This window comes from Euleptes europaea, chromosome 9 (assembly GCF_029931775.1).
Source record: "Euleptes europaea isolate rEulEur1 chromosome 9, rEulEur1.hap1, whole genome shotgun sequence".
Taxonomy (NCBI): domain Eukaryota; kingdom Metazoa; phylum Chordata; class Lepidosauria; order Squamata; family Sphaerodactylidae; genus Euleptes; species Euleptes europaea.
Window position 1 is genome coordinate 6515078 of NC_079320.1, and position 26746 is coordinate 6541823.

At 46.6% G+C, this 26746-nt stretch overlaps 1 protein-coding gene across 1 annotated transcript in view; it reads left to right on the plus strand.

Annotated features, from left to right (window-relative positions):
- Nucleotides 1–4558: 4558 nt before the first annotated feature.
- Nucleotides 4559–26746, plus strand: part of CTNNA2 (catenin alpha 2) — a 633745-nt gene continuing 611557 nt past the window's right edge. The window contains exon 1 of the mRNA XM_056855155.1: nucleotides 4559–4582. Coding sequence (XP_056711133.1) covers nucleotides 4579–4582 — 4 coding nt within the window. The 5' untranslated portion in view covers nucleotides 4559–4578. The remainder of the gene's footprint in view (nucleotides 4583–26746) is intronic.

Sequence of the window (26746 nt, forward strand, 5' to 3'; positions counted from 1 at the left end):
GGGTGGACACTCCCCCGGTGAAGAATCTTATTCTCCTCTCTTGTTTGCTTGTGGTTTGACTGTTACACACGTTGTTGAGCTGTCCTGTCAGGTTGTGGTTGAGTTGTCTTGTCAGGCTATAGAACATACATGGCCCTGTGTGTCTATAGTAGTAGAAAAGTGCAAGAGTCCAGTAGCACCTTAAAGACTAACAAAAATATTTTCTGGTAGGGTATGAGCTTTTGTGAGCCACGGCTCACTTCTTCAGATACAGCTAGAATGTGAATCCATCTGTCTTTAAGTAGAGGAGAGTGAATTCAGACAAGCATTAGTATGTAAATGTGAATAGCAGGCGTGATGGGATGAGGTGTGGTGTGCAGAAGAGTCTGTGATGTCCAGGGGAGAGATGGGTGTGGAGAAATCAGCATTGGTCATGAGCCATGAATGCAAGGTCTTTATTCAAAGGGAGATTGGAAAGAGAAACTGTTGAAGTACAGTTGATATTCAAACTGAAGTCAATGCATTTACCTGGGCTGAATAAAGACCTTGCATTCATGGCTCATGACCAATGCTGATTTCTCCACATCTATCTATCTATCTATCTATCTATCTATCTATCTATCTATCTATCTATCTAGTTTGATATTCAAACAAAAGTCGATGCATTTACCTGGGCTGAATAAAGACCTTGCATTCATGGCTCATTACCAATGCTGATTTCTCCACACCCATCTCTCCCCTGGACATCACAGACTCTTCTGCACACCACACCTAATCCCATCACGCCTGCTATTCACATGTACATACTGTTAACATTTACATACGAATGCTTGTCTGAATTCACTCTCCTCTACTTAAAGACAGATGGATTCACCTTCTAGCTGTATCTGAAGAAGTGAGCCGTGGCTCACGAAAGCTCATACCCTGCCAGAAAATATTTTTGTTAGTCTTTAAGGTGCTACTGGACTCTTGCCCTTTTCTACTACTGGTATCTGAAGAAGTGAGCTGTGGCTCACGAAAGCTCATACCCTGCCAGAAAATATTTTTGTTGGTCTTTAAGGTGCTACTGGACTCTTGCCCTTTTCTACTACTGGTATCTGAAGAAGTGAGCCGTGGCTCACGAAAGCTCCTACCCTACCTGAAAATATTCTTTTCGTCTTTAAGGTGCTACTGGACTCTTGCCCTTTTCTACTACTGGTATCTGAAGAAGTGAGCCGTGGCTCACGAAAGCTCCTACCCTACCTGAAAATATTCTTTTCGTCTTTAAGGTGCTACTGGACTCTTGCCCTTTTCTACTACTGGTATCTGAAGAAGTGAGCCGTGGCTCACGAAAGCTCCTACCCTACCTGAAAATATTCTTTTCGTCTTTAAGGTGCTACTGGACTCTTGCCCTTTTCTACTACTGGTATCTGAAGAAGTGAGCCGTGGCTCACGAAAGCTCACACCCTGCCAGAAAATATTTTTGTTAGTCTTTAAGGTGCTACTGGACTCTTGCCCTACTGCAGACAGACTAACACGGCTGCCCACTGTGAATTATCACCGTGTGCCTATGTTCATTTAATATCAGTACCGTTGCCCCTTGCTTTGTACAGCGGTCTTCGCCGCTGAAGCACCCTTTCCATTGGGCGACCCACCCGGAGACCGGCCACGCTACCCTCGGGCCCAATGTGGCGGGGGGCGTGGCCACCTCCCTCCCCGGCCCGCGCGGCCGCTGCTTAGCAACGCCGTTCCCACAACCGCCCAGCAACGGCCGCAACGGCCGCAGCAACGGCCGCACCTGCGCAGTGGCCGCCCCCCCCCCCAAGCACCCTCAGGCCGCCGTCCCTCGGCAGGGAATCGCGTGCCGCCGCCGCCGCCAGCCTCGCGCCGCCGCCACTGCGCAGGCGCGCTCCGGGGCCGGCCGGCGCCTTCTCCTCTCGCCTCAGCCGCGGCCTCCCTCCTCGCGGGAGGCGGGGCCGGAGGCGGGGAAGGGAGGCGGGGAGCGAGGCAGGCTGAGCCCCGGCGTCCGTCCGCCGCTCCTTCGGGGTGCCACAGCCGAGCAGGAGGGAGGCGGCGGCTCTCGGACCCACCCGCCCGCCCACCCACCGTGCTGAGGTGAGGCCAGGGCGCAGCATCCTCCCCCCCCGTAGCCTCCCCTCCCCCCTCCATCCCTTCTCTCCATCCCCCCTTCATCGCCTCCCCCCAGTCTCCCCCTCCCCCCTCGCGACGCCCCCCGCCCTAGCCTCCCCCCACCCCACCCTCCCCATCCCATCTGTCACCTTCCCTCTCCCCCCCTCCATCCCTTCCCTTTGTGTCAAGCCCTTCTTCTCCATCTTCGCCTCTCCTCTTTGCCAGACCACCCCCCCCCGCCCCCCAAATCCCTTCACCCAACAGCAGGCGAGCCTGTTCGGAGGATCTTGTGCGCTGCTCCCTGGGAGACCCGCATCCCGCCATCCATCCATCTGTGCGGGTCGTCTCCACCCCCCCCCCCCATTGCACACACGGTCTGTCTGTCTCACACACACACGCACCCGCGTGCTTTTTGCAGAGAGGGTTTTTTTTGCAGGCGGAGAATTCTTCAACAGACACCCCCTTCCATTTCCCCACCCCCCCATTTTCCCACCCACCCCCCCAGACAAAACCGAAAAGGCTTGCTTTGACTAAGTGTCATTCCTCCCCCCCCCCATTGTATTGTGCACTGGAGAGATGTAAAGGATGATGTTTGGGGGGGGGGGGAGAGATTTGTGCGCCTGCAATCTGGTTCTTGCATCCTAGTTGGGTCTGATGTACTCTTGGAGAGTCTGCCTTCTTCAGGCATTGCTGTTTGCTGTGGATGTTAATTTTTTTCTCTTTGTTTTGTTTAAAGCTCCTCTCTGTTTGCAGGGTTCCCCCCCCCCCCGCTACATTTGCAGCATCTCTTTCTGTTTCTGATTGTCTCAATGAGCGACCTCGGGAGTCGCGTGGCCAATCCGGCTTTTAACGCCCGCTCCCTTTAGGCCTCTTCTCATTGCCGAGCAAATCCATTGCTGGGCTTAATGTCTAATATTGGGTGGAGAAACCGGCCTGAGAGGATTTGGTTCCTTTCAAGACGTTTTGATTGGGAAAGGAGAACTTTAGGTTGTGATGATGGTCATAACAGCTGCATTCATCTCCAGCTGTTTTGGGCATGATGCCCTGGTCGGAGTACAAGCAATGGGGTGATAGGTGTGGAAATTTGGGCATGGGAATTCCACGATAGAAGGGTGTGGGTACGAAGCTGCTGTCCACCAAAGTATTCTCTGGACAAGGTTTGACTCTGCACTTCAAGGCTTGTGTTGACTACTCTGCAAAGTGACTCTATTAAAAAAGGTTTGAAAAAGAAGTTCTTGATTATTATTTTTTGAGTTCTGAGCTTAATACGCATCATAGCCTGCTTTTTGGATAGGCGTGGCTGCTGTTGACATCTCTTAGGTGGAGAAGGGTGTTGAGGGGATGTTGGACCCAGCTAAGAATTCACTTCTTAGCTGTGGGCTGTGTACGCTTAATACTGCCTCCCCCACCAGTGTATGGTCAAGATGGTGACATTTAGAGATGTATTGATAGGTAATTCCCGGCATTTTTTTTTGGAACATTTCCTATTAAACTCTTAAGAAGTTTATTTTGTATTTTGCCCACCTGGATGCGCGTTGTGGGATTTTGACATTTGCCAAATACTGTATAATTGACAGTGCCAAGCATATGAGCATTATTGCTGACACGTATTTCATAGATTATTCTAACTTGTCAAAAATCTTGCTGGCATTCTCTGTTGTCTGTTCGACAGTGGAAGGTAGAAAGATGGAATACAATGAAGTATTTTTTTTAAAGATGACTATAGATTTTTTGCTTTATTATCAGTAATAATGAGTAAATGCCTAATAAAGGTTATGATGATGATGAGTAATAATGGGGCAAGGCAGTCTAACTATTTAAAATAAATGTATACCACCATTCGTGATTATAATCCTGAAAAAGATACTTGAGTATTTTTTGAGTATATGTCTCAAAAACACACATATACACAAATTGAGAGGACTACACGTGAACTCTAAACATATGAAGCGTGCTTTATTAATAAGGTTTCCTACGCTATATCCCCAGTATATGCACCAACTGGTTGTATGGATCTTATTGGCTTATTGTTAATTTAATTGGGTTTTTATTGTGTTATGTTTTATGGAGTTTTGTGAAATGATGTAGTTATGAATAAGATTGTTAACTGCTCTGAGCCCGGTTTTGGCTGGGAGGACAGCGAGTTATAAATAGAATAAAATAAATAAATAAAGGTCCTAATACTATATTCACATACTTGACTCATGGATGTCAATAAATTTTTTTGGCATGAAGGGGTGTTCAGGAATGGGGTACATTGGATCTGCATTGGATGGTACCATTGATGGCCATGTAAACTTCTTGGTGTCAGAATTGTCAGGCAGAATTGCAGCCCTTATTTAGGTCTACTTGGAGAGATGAAATAATATTAAATGTGAAACATGCCATCAGTCCATGAAAAGTTGACAGTGCATTCCTAAGGAGAGTTACTCTAAGCCCATTCATTTCAATGCACTGTGAGTTACTTAAGAGATCTATTGTGTGTCCTTTATGGGTAAGTGGTTTCAGCGGGAGTGTGTATGTACCAAAACAACTTTCAAGTTCAATGTTTTTGTAGGACAAAATAAATATATTTTTTGTTACTTAAGCCTATCAAGATGTTGGTAAGATGATTCTCTGTTTGATCCCGTTATTATCCCCCCCCCCAGATATGTCTTTAAACAAGTACTGAAGGGAAATACATGGGGAAAATATTTATTCAGAGCCTAGTTAGGAATACAGTGGTAAAAGCTAATGTAGTGTTCACATCAAACTTATTAGAAACACCACACTGGTATGTCTGTATGTCACTGTGTGCCAGCTATGGTAGTCAGGCAGCCATCTGTTGGCTGTCCCACCACTCAGGGTGGCCCGTCTGGCATCGATCAGAGCCAGGGCCTTTTTTTACTGCGGCTCCCACTCTGTGGAATGGGCTCCAGTAGAGGTGAGGGCAGCCCTCTCCTTGAAGATCTTCAAGAGGCACTACTAGGCCTGCCTGCTTTCCAGGGCTTTCGAGGAGGCATGAATGGCAGGCGTCTTTTAAGGGAGGGGAGGGGGAGAGATTTGGGGCTGGTTATTTTATCTTGGTTTTAGCTGGAATGTTTTACCTATTATTGTAATCTGCCCTGAACTAAGAGGAAAGGTGAGATATAAATGTTTTAACAAATATAATTCCTATAGTAAGGTTTACTTCTGTTGAAATCAGCCAGATGGCTTCCAAATGTGTTCAGGGCTGAACTCTCACAGCTAATTTCCTGTTGTGTGGATGACAGGGTACCAAAAAAGTGCTTTATGTTGGAATGTATGATATAGAATTTGGGTAAGTAGACAAATGGGGGTGGAAGTTAAAGAATGATTTTAGATTTATTTGATGCTGTAGTAAATACTGCATAAGTGCAGATGTGCAGTATCTGGCTCATTATTTACGTCTTCTTTTGGGTGTTTTGGAAGAACAGTATGGAGTAAAAAAAAATTATTAGTGTCCGCACTCCAGTTATTGAGAGCGGATGGCAATGAACTGAGTAACTTACAAGGGATAGCTTAAGAGTGGATGCTTTGGAAGCTTACTCTATTTTGCTGTGACCTTGGCTAGTTTCTCATTGAACTTGGCTGTGCTTTTGGTCTCTATTATGAAATGGCCTATGGCAGTATCTGTTTCTAACCAGCTCTGAGCTAAAATAGTCTGTTGAACTTATGAGCACCTTGTGAACATGGTATTCTTTGTGAACTGTCTGTGAAGTTTCTTACCTCTGATAAGGCACCTTCCTTTCACATTAAGATGAACAAACTGGTAGATGTAAAGATCTAAAAACAAGTCCCCTGCTAGGTATAGGTCTGCCTTTGTCTACAGCTTGCAAAATATATCATATTTTATTTCTTCATTATATGTGTGTTTGTCACTTGCTGCTGAGAAACGTCCATTGACAGCCCTCTGATTTTATAAAGAGGTGAAGGTTAAACAGTTTTTGCACGAAGTAATTGGCGAGCCACCAAATCCCTTTTAATAACATCATATACCATGGAAAGAAGATCTAGAGAGAGATATTCTTCTCCATTGCACTGCCTGTCCCTGTCTTTTAAAATCTCTTTGGAATTAGATTCCTCAGTTCGTCTAGGGCCTAGACTCTAGGCAGCTTCTTCTATCACTGAGCTGTTCTTGGGATACTTTGTTGTAAAAATGGGTACTTGCCTGTTTGCTTTTTGATGTCCCTGCAAGATGACATATATGCTACAATATTTCTATAACACTTTCCAGCATAAATATTCCCAAACTGGTGTACATACAACTGATAAAACAACTAAAACATCATCAAAGAAAAGAACTTTGTGAGTTGGGGCTGGGTCCAGCCATGACAGAGGGATTTCCCTCTCCTTCACGTTTACATGCTGTCAGTGATCTTCCCCAGTCACTATTTACGTAGGAACATAAGAAAAACCATGCTGGATCAGACCAAGGCCCATCAAGTCCAGCAGTCTGTTCACACAGGGGCCAACCAGGCGCCTCCATGAAGCCCACAAACAAGGTAACATAGTTAAATTGCGGAACTCCCTGCCCCAGGATGTGGTGATGGCTGCCAACTTGGAAGGCTTTAAGAGGGGAGTGGACATGTTCATGGAGGAGAGGGCTAGTCATGATGCATGCATCATCAGAGGAGCATGCCTTTAGGTGCTGTGGAACATAGGCAGGATAATGCTGCTGCAGTCACTCATCCTGTTTGTGGGCTTCCTAGAGGCACCTGGTTGGCCGCTGTGTGAACAGACTGCTGGACTTGATGGGCCTTGGTCTGATCCAGCAGGGCCTTTCTTATGTTCTTAACTTTGCTGTTTAATACCTTGCAGCCAGTGATGAATGGAAAATTTTCTACAGAACATTTCTTAGAGATAACATATTTTTAAAAAACTTGATCTTCTAGGGGCATTAGAGAGAGAGAGAGTTGTATGTCTTGTCCTGTATGAACCATGTTAAAAGAACATTGAGACTGTCCCCTACCAAATATTTTACTGCCTCTGCTTCTGGCTCTTGGGGGGGACTTTTTTGAGATATTTATAGAGCACTTAAAATTAATAAAATATAGGAAAATTTTGTTTATGAAATATGGTAGATCAGATCCTCATCAATTTAAGACATTGGAAAAGCTTCTGATTCAGATTTATCTGAATAACTCACATTGCTGCTCACAGCAGGTAATTTTTTTTGTTTTTGTCCAGATACAAGCCCATGCTTGGACTCAACCCTTCCCCTCCCTTTGAGGCCCCAAAGCCAGGGTACTTACCTGATCTGTGGCCATTTGTCAGACTTCAGTAGCAGAGTGTACCGAGTTATTATAGGCATATTCCGCCAAAGGCAGCAGGTCGACCCAATTGGGTAATTCACAAAACAGCGCATGTAACATTCTACTACAGCGTTAACCCTTTCGGTCTGCCCATCTGTCTGCGGGTGATAGGCCGAAGACAAGCCCTATTGCACACCCACAAGTCCTAAAAATGCTTTCCAAAACTTTGACATGAAAACGGACCCCCTGTCACTCACGACCTTCCGTGGGAAGCCGTGTAATCCGAAGACCTGGTGCACAAATAAGCGAGCCAGTTTGTGTGCAGAGGGCATTCCCTCGCACGGGATGAACTTGTTTCGAGAAGAGATCCGTGATCACCCACAGAACCGTCTTCCCCTGGCTAGATGGGAGGTCAGTTATGAAATCCATCCTGATTACCTGCCAGGGTGCCTCTGGAGTCTCTAGGGGCTTTAACAATCCAGGAGATTTCCCCATTAAGCGCTTGCTCGTTGCACACACGGGACAAGATTTAATGAATACATCGATGTCCTGGCGCATTCCTGGCCACCAGAACTGCCTTCTTGCTAGGTGCAAGGTCTTCACGAACCCGAAATGCCCCCCCCGTTTTGGAACTGTGGCTCCATTCCAACACCTCCTGCCACAGCTCCAGGGGGACGTAGTGTTTATCCTTGTGGGTATCATTCCCGTCCATTACCTGGGATGGGAGAGATTTATCCCCCCGCTCCCGCTGAAGAGCCTCCCCCCACCTTCGTCTGACGGCCTCTGGGAGGCCCTCCGGGACTGCCAAGTATCGGGGGGGTAGAGGCAGCCGACTCCTGAGGGGAGATTGGGACCGGCTCCTCCGCCCTGTCTCCCCGCTCTCGCTGAGAGGTTTCCCTCTCCTCCCCTTTGACTGTGCCTGGAGGATCCCCTGGGACCGCCGGGGAGTCTGGGACTGACTCTCTCGCTGCTGCGCGGGTTTGGGCTCTGGTTAGAACTCCTGCGCTACTCCCCTCCGGAGTTAAGCCCAGGTGTTCTCGGGATCCCACCTGCCGTTCGACTCTACATTCATATTGCAGCATCTGGGACAGCCCGTCGGCCAGACAGTTTTCCTTCCCGGGCTTGTGTTTAATGGTGAAGCAGAACTTGGAAAAAAAGTCTGCCAAGCGCAGCTGTTTAGCCGATAGCTTCCGCTGACCCAATATAGCCTCAAGATTCCGGTGGTCGGTCCAGACCTCAAAAGGTTCAGCCGCCCCTTCCAGGAACTGCCGGCAGATCGTAAGGGCATGCTTAATAGCCATGGCTTCCTTTTCCCCAATCGGCCAGTTTAGCTCCGGGCCGGAGAATTTCATTGAGAAATAGGCACAGGGTCTAAGCACCCCTTGGTCATTCCTCTGAAGGAGCGCACCTCCCATTGCCTTCTCCGAGGCATCTACTTGAAGGGTGAATGGCTTAGAACAATCTGAGTGAGCCAGAATGGGCTCGGAGATAAAGCGCCTCTTCAGAGTCTCAAATGCCTCCTGACACCGGTCGGTCCAAGGTACTTGGTATTGCGCAAAGGTAGCTTCCTGCCCCCTCCCCTTGGTTTTAAGCAGATCGGTGATTGGCAAGGCTATTTTGGCAAAGTCCTGGATAAAACCTCTATAAAAATTTGTGAACCCCAAGAACTGCTGAACCTGCTTGCGAGTTCTGGGGGGGTTCCCACTCCCAGACCGCCTGAACCTCCTCAGGGTCCATAATCAAACCATGGGGGGATACAACATATCCGAGAAAAGACAACTGGCTCTGGTTGAATGCACATTTTGACAGCTTGGCATACAAATGATAGTCCCTTAAACGACGCAAAACCTCCCGCACCAAATCCCGGTGTTCCTCGGGGTCCCTGGAGTAGATCAGAATATCGTCCAGATAAACGATCACCCCTTTAAACAGTAGATCATGTAGGATCTCATTAATTAATTGCATGAAGCATGACGGTACCCCAGATAGACCGAACGGCATGACCATAAATTCAAATAACCCATAACAACAAGAAAAGGCCGTCTTCGCTTCATCCCCCTCCTTAATCTGGACCCAGTAGTAAGCTTCCGCCAGGTCAAGTTTCGAGAACGCACAGCCCTCCTGGAGAACACTCAGGAGGTCCGGGATTAAGGGAATGGGATAGGTGTTAGTCTCAGTAATCGCGTTAAGCCCCCTATAGTCTACACACAGTCTGAGATCAGAGGTCCCCTTTTTCTTCACGAGGAAGCAGGAAGAAGAGAACGCGGCTTTGGACAGCCGTATGAACCCCCGCGCCAAGTTCTTGTCAAAGAATTCTCGCAGCACCGCTTTCTCTTGGGGGCTCATGGGATAAACTCAGGGTTTAGACGGCTTGATGTCCTTAAGCAGTTCTACGGCACAGTCCGTCATGTGGTGAGGAGGTAACAAGTCACAGTCCATCCCCTCAAACACTTCCGCGAAGTCACTATACTCTGGGGGCAGCGTGTGCGCCTCAATTGTAGCTGCATCCCCTCCTTCGCCTCTGTTCCCAGTCGATGCTCGGGTTGTGTCCCGCCAGCCAGTTGCTACCGAGAACCACTGGGTAGGAGATCTTAGGCACTACCATGAAGTGGATCTGTTCCCAGTGGTCTCCCACCCCCAACAACACCTTGCGAGAGCGCAAATGGACCGCGCCCCCCCCCCCCCCGCAGATCACTCCCATCCATTTGATGGAAATGCAAGGGCTGGTCCAGTTCTTGAGTCCCAACCTTCAGGCGTTCCACTACAGCCTGATCAATCAAGGTCTGGGAACACCCGGAGTCCAGTATAGTAATGACATAGTAATGACAGCCACAGGTTCCCCTCCCTGGGGGTTCTGCAACACAACAGGCAGCAGCGGCGTTTCCCCCTGGTCACTCACCCTACTCGGAGCCGGTTTGGTTTCTTCCGAGGGTGCCCTCCGTGACTGCTCTCTCACAGAAGGCCGTCCTCTTTTTTTGCCGGCGAGGGATCTCTGGAGCGATCCTGAGGGCTAAGGCTGCTCAGATCATATGCCGGTTCCACTTGCAGGGCCGCCGTCCCGCGCCGGCTGGCAGTCCCCTCTGCTTTTTTCCGGTCTAGGGTCCGGGGTGGTGTAATCTCCCGTTCTCGGGTTGCTCGGTGGCCTGACCCCTCCGCCGATGCTCTGTTGCAACTTGCCGCGAAATGGCCCATCCTCCCACACTGGAGACATGCTCCTTCCTTGACACAGCGCACCCTTTCCAGGCTGAAGCCCCCTCGGTTCCTTCCGTCTCTCCGCAGTTCAGCTGCATTGCCCCCTTTGGCGGGTGTCGCGGGGGGTACCTTTGACGGGCGATCCTTGGAAAACTGGAGGGTCAGCTTGCGAATTTCCACCAAGGCCGCCAGTTTAATCCAGTCCTCTACCGACTCTGGATCTCCCAGGGTTAAACGGCCGTCCAGCACTTCCCAATGCAGTCCTTCGCGGAAGTGCTGGACCTTGGTGGCCTCACTCCATTCCCTTATCTTGCAGGATAGGGATTGAAAATCCTGGGGGTACTCACTTACAGAGTGGGGCCCCTGCTTCAAACGACGCATGGCAATCTTTGCCTTCTCCCCCTTATGAGGGTCCTTGAAGCGGTGACGCAAAGCAGACAAAGTCATTCAGGGACTTCAAGACCCTGGGCATAGTCTCTGCCACCGTCACTGCCCATTCAACCACCTCCTTTTCTAGTAGGCTGATCACGTACCTGACCCTGGCTTCCTCCAAGGGAAAGGTCTCTCCTTGATCCTTCATGAACCCGGACACTTGGAATAGGAAATGGGCTAGCTGAGTGCTGGATCTGTCGAAGGATACTTTCAGCTCCCTGGCAGTAGGGCGCCTGGGTAGGGGCGCCTCGCTACAGACGGGTGGTTCTGCGGCAGGCAGGGAACTGGCTTGTGGTTGCTGCGAGGGTTGTCCGAGCTCTCTCACTACCCCCAAAACTGCGGTCAAATCCCTCTGCAGAGCGTTCAGCTGCGCCTGCAGGTCCCGGTTCTGTAGGGTTAACCTCTGATTCTGGTCGCGTAGCAGGGTAGTTTCCTCTGTGGCAATGACTGCTGGGGTGGTCAGAGTGTGGATGATTGAGGGTCCCTCTAACCATTCTCTAGGTACGATCTCTCGGTCCCACTCTCCCCCTTCACCGTACCAGGCGGTTAGCGGTCCCCGGTAGAAACCGCCACAAGGGTCCGACGCCACCTGTTCGTTGGCCCCGACCCTCCGTCGTTGCTCCGCTAGCGTGGGCAAGGAGGTCCACTTTGGCATCCTAGGGAAGTCGGTACACCCGGGCGGACGCTGCTCCGGGGTCACTTCCTCCATACCAAAATCAATAAGGAGGGCTGCTCCTCGTTCGTCGCTCTGGCGGAGGGCTTCCCCCGTAAGGAGCGAGTGTGTGGATCGCGCAGACATACTAACATCAGCTATTTACTAAACACAAAAATAAAAAAGAAGGCTAAGAAATTTTGGGATTCTGACCTACTGTCAGACTTCAGTACCTCGTTGCATCTCAGCAATAGTAAACTTCACTCCAGACGTTGCAGAGAGTTTAAAGTTTTATTAAGAAAACAAATGGGTTCAGTAGGTCTATACAAACCTAAGGCCAGGATACAGACGGGGGAAATACAGGCCATCTTTATAGGGGACACACACTAAAATTGACTACACGTAATCTTTGAAATGCAAAACATCAGGGTTCTTTCAAGCTTCTAGAGGTGCCAGGTTTCTGGCAGAATTGAAACCTTGAGATCAGAGTTGATTTACAATTACAATAGGAAGGCTTTCGCACCTTCCTCCCAAACTGAAGAGACTTTCCCACGAGACGGGGGGGGGAAGGACATGGAGCTTGCTATCCGGGGCCCGACTGGGTGCCCTCCCTGACCCCATTGAAGGAAAGGCTCCAGATGACAGGCTGCTTGCTAAAGGCAGACAGGAGTATCTACAGGAGCCAGCCATCAGATGATAGAAGAGGGGCACCTGGGCCAGGGAAACAGGAGAGGCTGGGCCAGGTGTAGGGACTATTGGTTGAATCGGGAGGGGTGGATGATTGGCTCCTGAAGGACTGAGGAGGCAGGAATAAGACCAGAGAGGGAAATTAAAGATTGACTTCACAGACAGGCTGAGGAGGAAGGAAGCAGCGCAGCACCAGAGAGGGAGGCAGTGTGCTTGCTCCAGGGGAGGGAAGGCGAGTCCTGCGCTGCTCAGCTGGCACCCTACCTTCCCCAGATCTGAGGCCTAAGGAGCGCCAATATGAAGGGCATGACAGAAGAAAGGGTGGATGGTGACCAGCATGGTGTAGTGGTTAAGAGTGGTGATTTGGAGCGGTGGACTCTAATCTGGAGAACCAGGTTTAATTTCCCACTCCTCCACATGAGCGGCAGAGGCTAATCTGGTGAACTGGATTGGTTTCCCCACTCCTCCACATGAAGCCTGCTGGGTGACCTTGGGCTAGTCACAGCTCTCTTAGAGCTCTCTCAGCTCCACCTACCTCACAGTGTGTCTGTTGTGGGGAGGGGAAGGGAAGCAGGTTGTAAGCCAGTTTGATTCTTCCTGAAGTGGTAGAGAAAGTCGGCATATAATAACCAACTCTTCTTCTTTTTGTGGTAGGAGGTGCTCAAAGTTTTCAAAATTAGGAAAGTTTCAAAATCAAGTTACATGTGCTGCATACCACATGGTGCTCCTAGACTAGATGGAGTTATTTACTTATCCGATCTTCCCAATAGTTATTTAGAAGTCTTATATCCTAAAAGTTAGGATTACATTGGTTCAGTTTACTGATCACAGCTATTTTCAGGGTAGTTGGTAGTGATTCAGCTTGTCTTCTCTGCAGGTCACTGGGTACCTGGCTTATAACAGGGGCTGGTGGTAAATGCTCTGCAAATATTACTTCTGCTGTTCCATCCAGAGTGTTAGGATTTGTACACTGGTATGCGCATGGTAACTAGCTCATGGGATTATATCCCAGTAAGACTTATTTAATGCTGATGGGCTGCCGGGAAGCGACTTAACCGTGAACATGACAAAAGTTACATTTTTAGCTGAGGTTTGTGTGCTGGTTGCTAACTCATGTATCTGGGAAGTTTGCTGCTTGCTTGCATGACTGCAGGATGAGCATCGAAGTGGGAAAGTATCCAACCTGTATGTATGTTAGACGTATGTATGAATCTTTAGGAAACCCAGCATTGGAAGCAGCGTTTCCTTGCTTGGAAACACAACAGGATAAGTGAATTTCCCCCCTTTTCCATTTACATCCCTCTGGTAGAGAGAGGGAAAAATGCAGAGGCTAGTGTCTCCTTTCAGAAGTTTCTGTTGCTCTTTTCTGTTGCAAGGAGGCATAGAGGGAACTCAAGAGTTGCCTCTTCATTACAGTTCTGAAGCAAAAGCATAGGAATTCAACAATTAATTTCCAGAATTGTTATCCTAATCAGATGTAAGAAACTTCCTAAGACATAGGTCAGAGGGTTTAAAAACAACAACAGTGGGTTTCTTTCACATGAACATGCAAAACTCTGTTATTCTAACAAGGTTCATCTTGTTCAGCATTGTCTGCTCTTACTGGCAGTCGCTCCCCAGTGCTTGAGAACCAGTGTGGTGTAGTGGTTAAGAGCAGTGGTTGATTGGTGGACTCTGATCTGGAGAACCGTGTGTGATTCCCCACTCCTCCACATGAGTGGCAGAGGCTAATCTGGTGAACTGGATTTGTTTCCACACTCCTGCACATGAAGCCAGCTGGGTGACCTTGGGCTACTCACACTCTTTCAGCTCCACCTACCTCACAGGGTGTCTGTTGTGGGGAGGGGAAGGGAAGGTGATTGTTAGCCGGTCCTTAAGTGGTAGAGAAAGTCGGTGTATAAAAACCAACTCTTCTTCTTCCCAATCTCATAATCTGAAAATGCTTGGTACTATAATTACATTTTGGAAATAAATAGCAATAGGGGAAAATTGCGGTGTAACACAAATCTCCTCTTTTGTCATCTTTTTTTCTTCAGAGGCCAGTTATAAGCACTTTCACAAAATCTGTCATGTGAAAGGGAGTGTAGTGTTTTGATAATACCTGATGTATTTGGATTTTCCGAAAAAATGCTCATTACTAATCATCATGAATATCAAAAGAGGTGCAGGTTTCTGCTGAGAACAATATCAATACAATAAAAAGTTGACTATATTATCATATTAAATGGTTTCTCTGGCACTGCAATAGACATTTCCTTCTACAATGTTTGTAAATACTTTTGAAATTAGCAAGTGGTAAATCAAGGAAATTTGCAAATGGTGAATCAGTTCAAAGAACTCTCTTAATAGTGGTTTGGTGAGTTCTATCCAGAAAGGTTTAGTTGAGCTACTGTAGGTAACAACTGTGCTCTTTGCAAAGGATTCATGCTATCAAGTATGAACGCAATAAAACACTTTGAGGAGAAGAGTGAAAATTACTTGTAATTTGATTCAAATGAGATTACCTTGATGCTTGACTGACTCTGGGAAGTATCTTATCCATTTTGAGGGTATGCACCTATCTAAGGTAATGTTGACTTAAATTTTTAAGTCACTATAGCTAATTGATCAATATATAAAATAATCCTTTTTTTACATACCCTGTTTCTTCTCATCCCATGTAACACTGTTATGTTATAGGGCATCTTTTTCCTGTTTTAAGGCTGGACTTACTAAGGTAATGATGAGTTAAACACTAACCTTTTGTGCTTTACAGCTGAACCTTAAGACCCTGATGCTGTTCTGGTGCCCCTAGTTGGTATCCTCTGTTTGCTTAGCAGAGAGGAAACGTGTGGTAAAGACCTCACTCCATGGTGCAGAGAGCACAGCAATTGCACTGTCTGTAGGAAGTATTTCTTCACACAACGCATAATTAAATTGTGGAACTCCATACCCCCAGATGTGGTGATGGCTTCCAACTTGGAAGGCTTTAAGAGGGGAGTGGACATGTTCTTGGAGGATAGGGCTATTCATTGCTACTAGTAAAAATGAATACTCGTCACTATGCATAGCTATTCTCTCCAGGATCAGAGGAGCGTGCCTATTATATTAGGTGCCGTGGAACACAGGCAGGATAATGCTACTGCAGTCGTCTTGTTTGTGGGCTTCCTAGAGGTCCCTGGTTGGCCACTGTGTGAACAGACTGCTGGACTTGATGGGCCTTGGTCTGATTCATCATGGCTTTTCTTATGTTTTCTCCAGGATCAGAGGAGTGTGCCTATTCTATGAAGTGCTGTGGAACACAGGCAGGACAATGCTGCTGCAGTCGTCTTGCTAGTGGGCTTGCTAGAGGCACCTGGTTGGCCACTGTGTGAACAGACTGCTGGACTTGATGGGTCTTAGTCGGTTCCAGCATGGCTTTTCTTACGTTCTTATGTTGGGTGGGTGGGAAGAAACTCAGAGCACCAGCTTTTTGCTGTGTAAGGAAAATACAGGCCTAGGACAGCAATAAGGAAAGATACAACTTCACATTTGCTAATGGCATTCCTATCTGTTCCCCAGTAGTCCATTAGGGAAAGGCAACCATGTATACACATGATGCATGACTTTCACTCCCATCAAGGAAGCTGGCAAGAAGACAACGCCCAGCTTTTCGCCAGGAACAGGCCAAGCAAGCAGCAAAACAGAAGGGCTGAACTAGACCCTGAACTCTCACCCTTGGGAGCCATCCTCTAAGTGCATAATCAACCAGCCACACAAGAACAAGACATGACACAGAGCAGTGGTATTCACTTCACGGCTTTCAGAGAGCCACACTGACAATTTACCATCAACCAAAAGAACAACATTTACTTCTATTCTTGGCATGAGGCCAGTGCCTCTGGGAGGGTTGCAGCTTACCAGTTCCTCTGACAATGGCTGTTTCAAAGTGGAAACTGCCTGCCAACCGCATGCCCAACTGGGCAAGGACCTTGCCCCCTTTTCCCAAAACCTGGAGCAGGTGTCACATTCGGGAGCAGTGTTCAGAAGAGCCATGGGTGGCATGTTAAAGATCCACAAGTCAATCCTGAGTCATTGAGTGAGTATATCACTGGCATAGGGTATTAGGATGCCACCCTGGCATTGATAAAAGCCATACATCCCTGGGCTGAGATGGGCAGTAGAAAGACACAGTCATAGCATACCCAAAGTTTCTGATTAAAATCCCAGGAAGCCCAGAAAGGAGTCCCATGTACAGCTAAGATCTCGTCCCCTATAAACATAGCTACTTGGGGTGGACCATTGGTTCTGATTAGCTGGCTCACCTGCCCATCATTTTGGTCATGCATCATCTCCCTGCTGCACTGAAGGGGGTTCAGTAGCGTTGCCTGCTCCCACTCTTCCCAGCAACTGTTGTGCTCGGTCTGTATCCCAACCCCTGTCATGTAGGCATCATGGCTTCCTGGATGCAAGCAGTGATCTTGGGGAGTGTACAGTCAGAGGATCCTTCTATACTTTGCAAGAGCATGCTGCTGCAACTACTGGAGCACCCCCTGCCAGCATGAGTTGCATCCTGAAGTATGAACGGGGTGGGAACCAATCTGTATCTACCAAATCTCAAACATGCAGAGACGTAGCTATAATGCAATCCATGCATTAATTGAACAGCATCAGATGTGCTGGCAGCAAGGTAGGTGGGTGAGTTTTTCTGATCTCTTATTCCAGTAAGGCATATTTATCCTGTATATTTATCCTGACACTGCAGAACCACAGGTACAGTTGTCCCTGTCCCATAGTGTGGAAAGAGAGAACTATTCACACTGTGCTGAGCTCCTTGGAAGAAGAGCCATATTAAAATGTGCTGGATATGTGGTCATTCAACACCCAGCTGGGGAAGCAGAGGCTCTCCTTTGGTGTCTCTGTCCTTAAGGTGGGGACTCAAAGCATCATTAGATCCACAATCAGTAGATTAATCCACAGCTGAGCATAACAGAATCAACACTCTGCCGTAAAAAATGCTGTCAGTACTTTCCTCAGGTACTCAAGGCCGCCTTATACAGTTCTGCATTACATAATATTTGAATTTGTATCAACACGGGTGCCTTCCTGTGCATCCACAGAATAAGAGTGTCTACTGGAATGGCCTGAGAATGGGCCATAGCTGGTTCTGTTTGTTTGCAGGGGGGAATAAACCAGCAGACTCTAATCAGAAGGGTCACTTACCAGATGGGAACATACAAAGAGAAAGTCCTGGAGGTGCTTCTTCAGATAGTTCCTGAGGCCAGCAGTCGAGAGATGAGCCAGGTCTCTCCCTCAACTTATCCGGGCTCTACACAGCCGGCACTGTGTCAGCTGGGGGTCATCCATCCTCTGGAAGTGCTTCCAGAGGATGAAGGTTTAGGGGCACCAACCTTGACTAGCAGCTGCGGGCACCTCTGGAGCTGCCTGCCATGAGGAGCTCGGGGCAAGAAAACCTTTGTGGCAACCATGAAATGTCTAAACTTTCAAATAAAATGAGTAAAAATTTAATTGGGTTATTACATGGTTCCAAAGAGAATACCTTTCCAATTAAAATATTTGAGCAGTTTAGTTTGGAAAGATGGGGGGGGGGGGGAGCGCAGAGAGGGGAAAAAAAAACACCTAGTTTTTTTCCCCCTTGCTTGTAGGAGGGAAAATATCCCCTGTTTAAGTTGAATATGTTTGGAACCTCGATGTTGTGTATCCTTATGGGTTGGAAGCAGATTATTCTGTGATGGCTGCAGTGTATGTGGGAGCAGTCAAGACTATCCCTCTGCATTCTTTTCAGCCACACTTCGCTGGTAGAACAGGGAATTTTGTTTAATTACCCCTTCTTACATGCATGGCTTTTTCTCCACGCAGATTCTTTACTTTTTGCCACCCGCAGGGGATTGCTGTGCAAAGTTAAAGGTGAGAAAAATCTGCCTATGGCACTGCATGAGATAAAACCAACCATCCCCAACCAGCTTTTCCACTGGTGAGACAGAGAGGCGGGGATCCAAAGGGGATCCCTTTTTGATCACCAGGAAAGTTATGCTGGGGATTTTGATACCCACATAGTGGTGTAGTGGTTAAGAGCGGTGGTTTGGAGCGGTGGACTCTGATCTGGAGAACCGGGTTTGATTCCCCACTCCTCCACACGAGTGACAGAGGCTGATCTGGTGAACTGAATTTGTTTCCCCAATCCTACACATGAAACCAGCTGTGTGACCTTGGGCTAGTAACAGCTCTCTTAGAGCTCTCTCAGCCCCACCTACCTCACAGGGTGTCTGTTGCGGGGAAGGGAAGGTGATTGTAAGCTGGTTTTATTCTTCCTTAAGTGTTAGAGAAAGTCGGCATATAAAAATCCTCCTCCTCCTCCTCCAAAAACCGTGTGAGGCAAACTTTAATGGAAAAACTGGCTGGATCCAACCCAATGGCTTTAAATTCTAGTAATCCAGACACCCTGTTTTATAAAGCTGTATGGTGGCTATATGGCTGTCAAAGATAGGACATTTTGGAGGACTTTCATTCATAGGGCCGCCATGAGTCGGAAGCGACTTGACGGCACTTAACACACACACACACACACACACACACACACATATGGTGGCAAGTCATTTTCTGACTTATGAGTTGCTTTTGTTGTCTTTTTGTGAAAATTATGTTGGCTTGTTTATGTGACTGTTCTTGCAGGTGGTTTCTGATAATTGTATGCTGTGTACCTCTGACCTGTTTATTGGAGTGGTTGTATGCTGCTGAATCTAAATCCCGACGGTTCCCTCTGGTCTGCTGTGAAGACCTCATTCATCTCATCATGGTGTGCTCTTTTGCTTGGCCACTTCTGCTATGGGCCGCGTGGTTGAGGAATGTTCAGTTTAAATTGGGATCTTAGTTAGTAAAGCAGTCGTGGCTGCGCTGGTAATTAAGAATGAATCACTTTGGAAAGCTTTAAATACTGAGAGAGTCTTTTAATTGGACTTGGAGCCAGCACAGAGAGATGAGAAAGGAAAATATGACTTTGAAATAAAGTGGGAAGCTGTTTGACAAGAGAGCGTTTTTGTATTCCTTTTGGCAGCTTCCTTCGGAAGAGGTGTTATTTGGCTGCCGTATATAGTGTTGGATAGGAATTTCTCTGAAGCCAGTGACTTAAGTTTTTTGGGTTTTTTGTTGTTTTTTTTTGCTTTACTGACAACACACAGCTTGGCTCATTTGCTGGAGATAACTAGACTGTGCTAGTACTACATTATTTCTTTTACGGGTGTAAGCCTTGGACTGCAAATGTGTTGCTTAGAGACAAAATCAATTTGTTAGGCACTTTCGGTTGATGGGGAGGGAAAACTGTCTGGATTAACAAATAAATGCGTCTGTAAATTGGGAAAAAAATAAACAGGAGTTTTGCGGTTCCTTAAAGATTTAACACAATTTAAATCTACCCTAAGGTTTTAAAGACTAAAGCCTGTTTCTTCAGATGCTGTGAAGTTAATCGCCATAGTATTTGAAGAAGTGGGCTATAGTTCACAAAAATTTATGGCGGAATAAAGTTTTGTTAATTGTTAAGGGGCAATGAGATGCCTGCTGATATTTTCTGCAGCTGACTAACACAGTACCCCTGTCTTATTGGCAGTACATTGCATATCGCATGGGTATCGAATTCCTCTAAGTCTTGTAAGTTTTGATGTGACATTGATACATGATACATTGATACATGAGAGTTTTACCTGGGGCTCGATGCTCGCATGTCCCACACTTTTCTGTTGTGAATGCTAAAAATGCTAGGCACCAGCACAGTCATCTGCTTAAGTCCTGAAGTGTGAGTCTCTGCCCCTTGAAAACTCTGCTTAGTAATTGGCTATAGTGCTTACTGTGAGAAAACCACCCAGTTCCCCTCTTTCCCTCCTCAAAACCCAAGTGCTGTGTTAAAAAGTATATCACAAAAATGAGCTTGTTTAAAGGAATGGAATGAAGGGGGGAACCCAAACGTCATTTTAAAACCCATTTTTTTGTGACAAATCTACTCAGAAAGAACTCCGGCTGGGAGACAAAAAATCCAGAAGCATTTGAGTCCCCGCCCCTTCAAACTACTCTGTAATTGGCTGTAGTGCTTACTGTAAAAAAAAAAGTCACACACCCCAGCTCCCCTGTCCCACGCTTTGGCTTATGCATGGAGAGGAGTACAATTTGACCCAGGCTGATCTCAGGATAGATTGAAGAATCGGAATTTAACAACAACGGGAAGACCTTGGATTTGTGAAGTCTGGCTGCGGGGTCATCTCTAGGAGACGGAAAACTCATGCATAACTCCAAGGAACAACCAAGTCAGTCTGGGAGCGAACACGAGTCCAAGTACCCATGCATAATGGACCTTTGGTATCTCATTTTTACAGAACTGGCAAAATTTTGGTCTTGAGACTTTGTTGATGTTCATGAATCTGGAAAGTATAATAATGATGCTTCAGGCATGCAGGTGGACAAACACTGTGGGTTACTGATTGTTCCAATGGTATATATCATTTATATTTTTTTCAGTATCATGAAGTCAGCAGGCCATTAGAGGATCTTTGGAATAAAATTATTAGGATCACTGGTATTTTATTGTTTGCTCTGCCTGGCAGTAGCTCTCCCTGCTGAGAATCAGTTAACTGAAGAAGCCACAGACAGAACCTGGAACTGTCTGCATCCAAAGCATCATGTGCTCTGCCACCAAGCTTCTTTCCCCCTCTCCCAAAATAGAGGTAGTCAATCTTTTTGATATAATGAAAAATATTTGGAGCTTACCCCACCCCCTGACATTTTACTAAGTTTTCCTGTCCTAGAAATAGAAATGAAGGCATCAGCTAAGCAGAGCAGGAAAAAAATCCTGTGAAATAAAACTTTTTTTAAAAAAAACAGAGAAGCCTAGAGCAAATCTTTTTGTGATGGTTTCCTGAGTCTTCTAGGGGATGCACAAACTGCTCTTCAGCAGTTACCAGTAGCTCACATACTAGCTGTTAGAGACCCTGGTTGTAGGAAGGGTGCATTGAAGGATGTGTTGACAAGTACTACTGGGTATTACAGGATCAAGCAGAGGTTAATCTGTTTCTCTGTTGTTGTTTTAAGGAGTTTTATTCAACAGCAGTGAGCGCTTTTTGTGACATCTTGGTGCATTTCTTCACAGTTTGGTTTCCCAGAAGACGTGTGGGTCGCATACTGCACATATATATATGCAGTGTGTGTGTGTGTGTGTGTGTGTATATATATATATATATATATATATATATATATATATATATATATATATATATATATATATATATATATATATATATATATATATGCAGACTTATATATTGACAATTCTTCACCTTCAACCCAGCACTGTTCCTCATGAGACTATACCGTTGCTTCTATATGGGCTTGCAGAGCTACGTTTTAATGAATATTACTCGTAGTAGCTGCTCCATGTTCTTCCTTGGAAAATAATAAATTCACTTTTTTTAAAGAGTGGAGTACAGGTTGAGTATCCTTTATCCAGACATCAGATACTCTGACTGATCCAAAACTGGACCTTTTGAGCTGTCCTACAGGCATTACTCACAGGGCCTCAGCAGTACCATTGATGGTTCAATGTACACAAAATTATTAAAAAATACTGTTTAAAATTAGAAGTAGAGTTGGTTTTTATGTGCCGACTTTATCACTTCAGGAAGAATCAAACTGGCTTACAATCACCTTCCCTTCCCCTCCCCACAACAGACACCCTGTGAGGTAGGTGGGGCTGAGAGAGCTCTAAGAGACCTGTGACTAGCCCAAGGTCACCCAGCTGGGTTCATGTGGAGGAGTGGGGAAACCAACCTGGTTCACCAGATTAGTGTCTGCCGCGCATGTGGAGGAGTGGGGAATCAAACCCTGTTCTGCAGATTAGAGTCCACTGTTCCAAAACACCGCTCTTAACCACTACACCATGCTGGCTCTCAAATTACATTCAGGCTAGGTGTATAAAGTGTATATAAAACGTATATATAGACTTGGGTGCCATCCCCAAGATATCTCATTATGTATATGCAAAAATTCCAAAATATGGAAAGATCCAAAATACAGACCACTTCTAGTTCCAAGCAGTCCGGATAAGGGATACTCAGCCTGTATAACAAACTGCAAGGGCACCAGTAAACATAAGGGAATAACTCATGTTATTGTTGAGGGGAAAAAACTAAATAAGAAATACCTCTAATAATGTGTGCTGTCAAATCGCAACTGACTAATGGGGACCTCAGGACCATGGAGCGTCCAAGGCAAGAGATGAACAGAGGTGATTTGCCATTGCCTTCCTCTGCATCACAACCACCGTTGTCTTTGGTGGTCTCCTGTCCAAGTACTAATCATGGCTGACTCTGCTTAGCTTCCGAGCTCTGACGAGATGGGGCTAGGTTGGGCTATCAGGCTTCTCAACAAATGCCTCCACAAAGACAAAAAACAAATGGTTTGTAAAAGGTTGCTCCCTTCCCTCTCCCTTCTACTGTATAGCTATCAGTCAAAATCAGCAGGAGGTAGTTTCTGTGTGTCATAATAGGTAAATCTTTCAGAGCAGATGCATCATTATGCAGAGGCATGAACAGAATGAATACACACTTGTACCTAAAACTGCTTAAATTAAGCTACTGGGGAGACAAAAACTTGGTATTGACAATATTCACACTTGCTACAGACATTGCCTGGCTGGCTTAGAACACATAATCCAGGTACCTTGACTATGTGGGAGCTGCCACAAAGCCAAGCGAAGCTTTAGGGCAAGCAGAGGGAGTGACACTGTGACTCTTTCCCATGTAACAGGGAAACTAGCAGCTCATTCTTGAGCCTTGTGTCGGCCGGGGACAGCGTATCTGAGGCACTGCTGCGGTGCGTCCAAAGAGGTTTCCTGGCTGCTGCAAGGCTTTAAAAAGCCTTTTTAAAAGGATAACAATGAAAATGGGGCTTTTATCCCCCATAGGAAACAGCAATGCTGCTCCGGGAAAACCTGGCGCAGCAATGCTGCTGCTGGAGGGGGCTTTCCTGGGCTGGAGAGGCTTTGGAAATTGACTACTGTCAGTTCTGCCCCCAGGGAACACCCCGGGAATCCCCCCCCCCACACTGGTGCTGCATATCTCTTCCAGGATTTAGGTCCCAGAGAGACACTGGTGTCAGAGGAGCGGCGTGCAGCTCTGCGGCATCCAGGGGCCGATGGAACACCCCACCACCAGAGTAAGTGCCTCTCATTCCATAAGAGGCGATTTATGCTGGTGGCAGGGTCACACTGCCTCCAGAGAACTTTCAGCCCCCCACTGAAAGTGCACTGTTGGTCATCTTCCATGGGGAGGAGCTGCGTTGTGGGCTCCTTGCCTGTGCTCCAGGGCTTTTTGTGCTGTCTAGCAGTGTAGTAAGAAGAAGAAGAGTTGGTTTTTAGATACAGACTTTCTCTCCCTTTTTTAAGGAGAATCAAACTGGTTTAACAATCACCTTCCCTTCCTCTCCCCACAACAGACACCTTGTGAGGTAGGTGGGACTGAGAGAGTTCAGAGAGAACTGTGACTGGCCCAAGGTCGTGGAGTTGGCTTCATGCGTAGGAGTGGGGAATAGTGGTGGAAAATGTCGTCAAGTCGCAGCTAAGTTAAGGTGACCCCAGAGGGATTTCAAGGCAAGAGACAAACAGAGGTGGTTTGCCATTGCCTGTCTCTGTGTAGAGACCCAGTGTTTCCTTGATGGTCTCCCATTCAAGGGCTAAATTCAGGGCAGCATAGTGTTGCCTACTCCAAGAAGTCTCTGTGGTATAAGAGCAGCATTCTCTTAAAGATTGCATTCTTAAAAAACAACACCTCTTATCAGATACCACCAATTACAATAATTTCAGAGGGTAGCCATGTTGGTCTGCATTAGAACAGCTACATACTAGTCCAGTAGCACCTTAGAGTCTGACAAGATTTTCGGGGTATAAACTCTTAAGACTCAATGCATTCTGACAAAGGGAGCTTTGATTTTTTTGAAATCTCATGCCCCCCAAAAATCTTGTCGGTCTCTCTAAGGTGCTACTGCACTCATATCTAGCTTCCCGTAACCAGTATTTATAAACACGGGCAAAAGTCATTAACTAATTCATCTAAAGAATCAGAGTTGGAAGTGACCACCAAGGTCATCTAGTCCAACCCCCTGCACAATGGGAAAAACTCCTCCAGGATCCCTGGCCAATCTGGCCCAGAGGAAAATTGCTTCCTGACCCCAAAGTGGTGATTGGCACTACCCCGGGCATGTAAGAATGGACCCCGAGAGCCAAATATTGGAAAATATTGTAGTTTAACCTGCTGTTTGTTTTCAAGGCTGAGATACTTAAGCCAGCCTTTTCGGATACTGAAATGAGATTCTGCTCAGTGCACAGAGCGATGAATACATCCTCTGTCACCAATTTGTAACTGAACGCCGCGTAAAACAGCAACACATGTTCGCAGTTCTTAGAATTGTGCTTATATTGAGCAAAAGACTTTAATTAGTAATTTCTAACTTTGAAGAATAGCAGTATGTATTGTACAGATGCTACAAGGAAGTGGGAGTTTGGAATTATGCTAATCTCTGTGATTCAATGAAGAGAGTACATATGTACTAAAGCTGTTTCCTCTGCTAGTTTTTCTTCCTTCCAACCCTCACTGCAAAAAGCAATGAATAAATGTGTGCTGAAAACAAGCCCAACTTATCTTTAGCCAATACTTGTAGGCAGGATTCTGCCTGAAGCAAATTTTCACAATTTTGCCTCACCCCTCTGTCTCTATAGCCCACTTGCTAGCATACAGTTACTGTAGCAACGCCATCGAGGTTGGGGGGCGGGGGGAACCTCTCAGTGAATGGCCTGAAGTGCAGTGATCATGATCAGACCACACAGGAACCCTTGGGAGTTTCTACAATGCAAGTGTTGCTGGGCAGGATAGAATCATTTTAAAAAGCAAGGAAACATTGCTATGTGAACATCCTGGGGTCAGTGGTAGACCTGGCCATTTAAGTGCTGAAAGGATGTAGGGTAGATGTAATGGCTATTCATTGGCAAGGTTTTTTTTTACAGTTCTGTACGACCTCTCTGTAAACAAAAAAATACACTAAAAAAAATCCCCAAAGGAATCGTGTTATTTGTTCTGTCCTGACTTCTCATCGTTTTTCCATCAGCATAAAATTCTTATACTTAGCACATAAGGACATAAGAAAAGCCACCCTGGATCAGACCAGGGTCCATCAAGTCCAGCGGTCTGTTCACACAGTGACCAACCAGGTGCCTCTAGGAAGCCCACAAGCAAGACAACAGCAGCAGCATTCTCCTGCATATGTTCCACAGCACCTCATATAATAGGCATGCTCCTCTGATCCTGGAGTGAATAGGTATACATCATGACTAGTATCCATTTTTACTAGTTGCCATGAATACTCCTCTCCCCCATGAACATGTCCACTCCCCTCTTAAAGTCTTCCAAGTTGGCAGCCGTCACCACATCCTGGGACAGGGAGTTCCACAATTTAATTATGCATTTTGTGAAAAAATATTCCTTTTATCTGTTTTGAATCTGTCACCCTCCAGCAGATGACCCCGCAGTCTAGTATTATGAGAGAGGGAGAAAAGCTTCTCCCTGTCCACACACTCTATACCATGCATAATTTTATACACCTCTATCATGTCTCCCATTAACCTCCTTGCCCTTAGTGGATCTGTATCCTCATCACTTCTTACTATCTTCTGCATGCTCTATGCAATGCCTGTTGTTTGCCTCCTTATAATCTCTTCTACTCCTTCTGGTCTTCCATGCGGTGTGTATTGTTCAAACAGCCACCTCTTCAAGTTACCTTCCTCCCCCTTCTATGCCCAGCAAAACTGCTCCGGTTTGGAGCGGTGGAGTCTGATCTGGAGAACCGGGTTTGATTCCCCACTCCTCCACATGAACGGTGGAGGCTAATCTGGTGAACTAGATTTGTTTCCCCACTCCTTGGGTGACCTTGGGCAAGTCATGCTCTCTCAGCTTCACCCACCTCACAGGGTGTCTGTTGTGGGGAGGGGAAGGGAAGACGATTGTAAGCCAGTTTGATTGTGTTTTAAGTGGTAGAGAAAGTCGGCATATAAAAACCAACTCTTCTTCTTTGTCGTCGTCTTCATCTTCTTCGCCATTAATGTTCAATTCTTCTCTTGCTGTCAACTACCAACAAATCCTTCCCATCCACTACCCATTTCTCCTTCTAGACTGGAAGCTCCCTTTGCTTACTAGACAAAACCCCTTGGGAAGAAGGGGAGTGGTTCTGTTTCACATGTAACATATTGGGTTAACTGTTCTGTGGTTGCAGTTAATTGAAAAAAGAAGGCTATACGTTTTGGGCATGGTGGTGGTGGTCGAGCTGTCATTTCCATAGGGAAGAGAAGCCAGAGAACCAGTACAAAACAAGAGATTGCATACACTGTGGCCTGGGTGCACTTAGAGCCCCGCGCCTCTACGACGCTGGAGGGAGT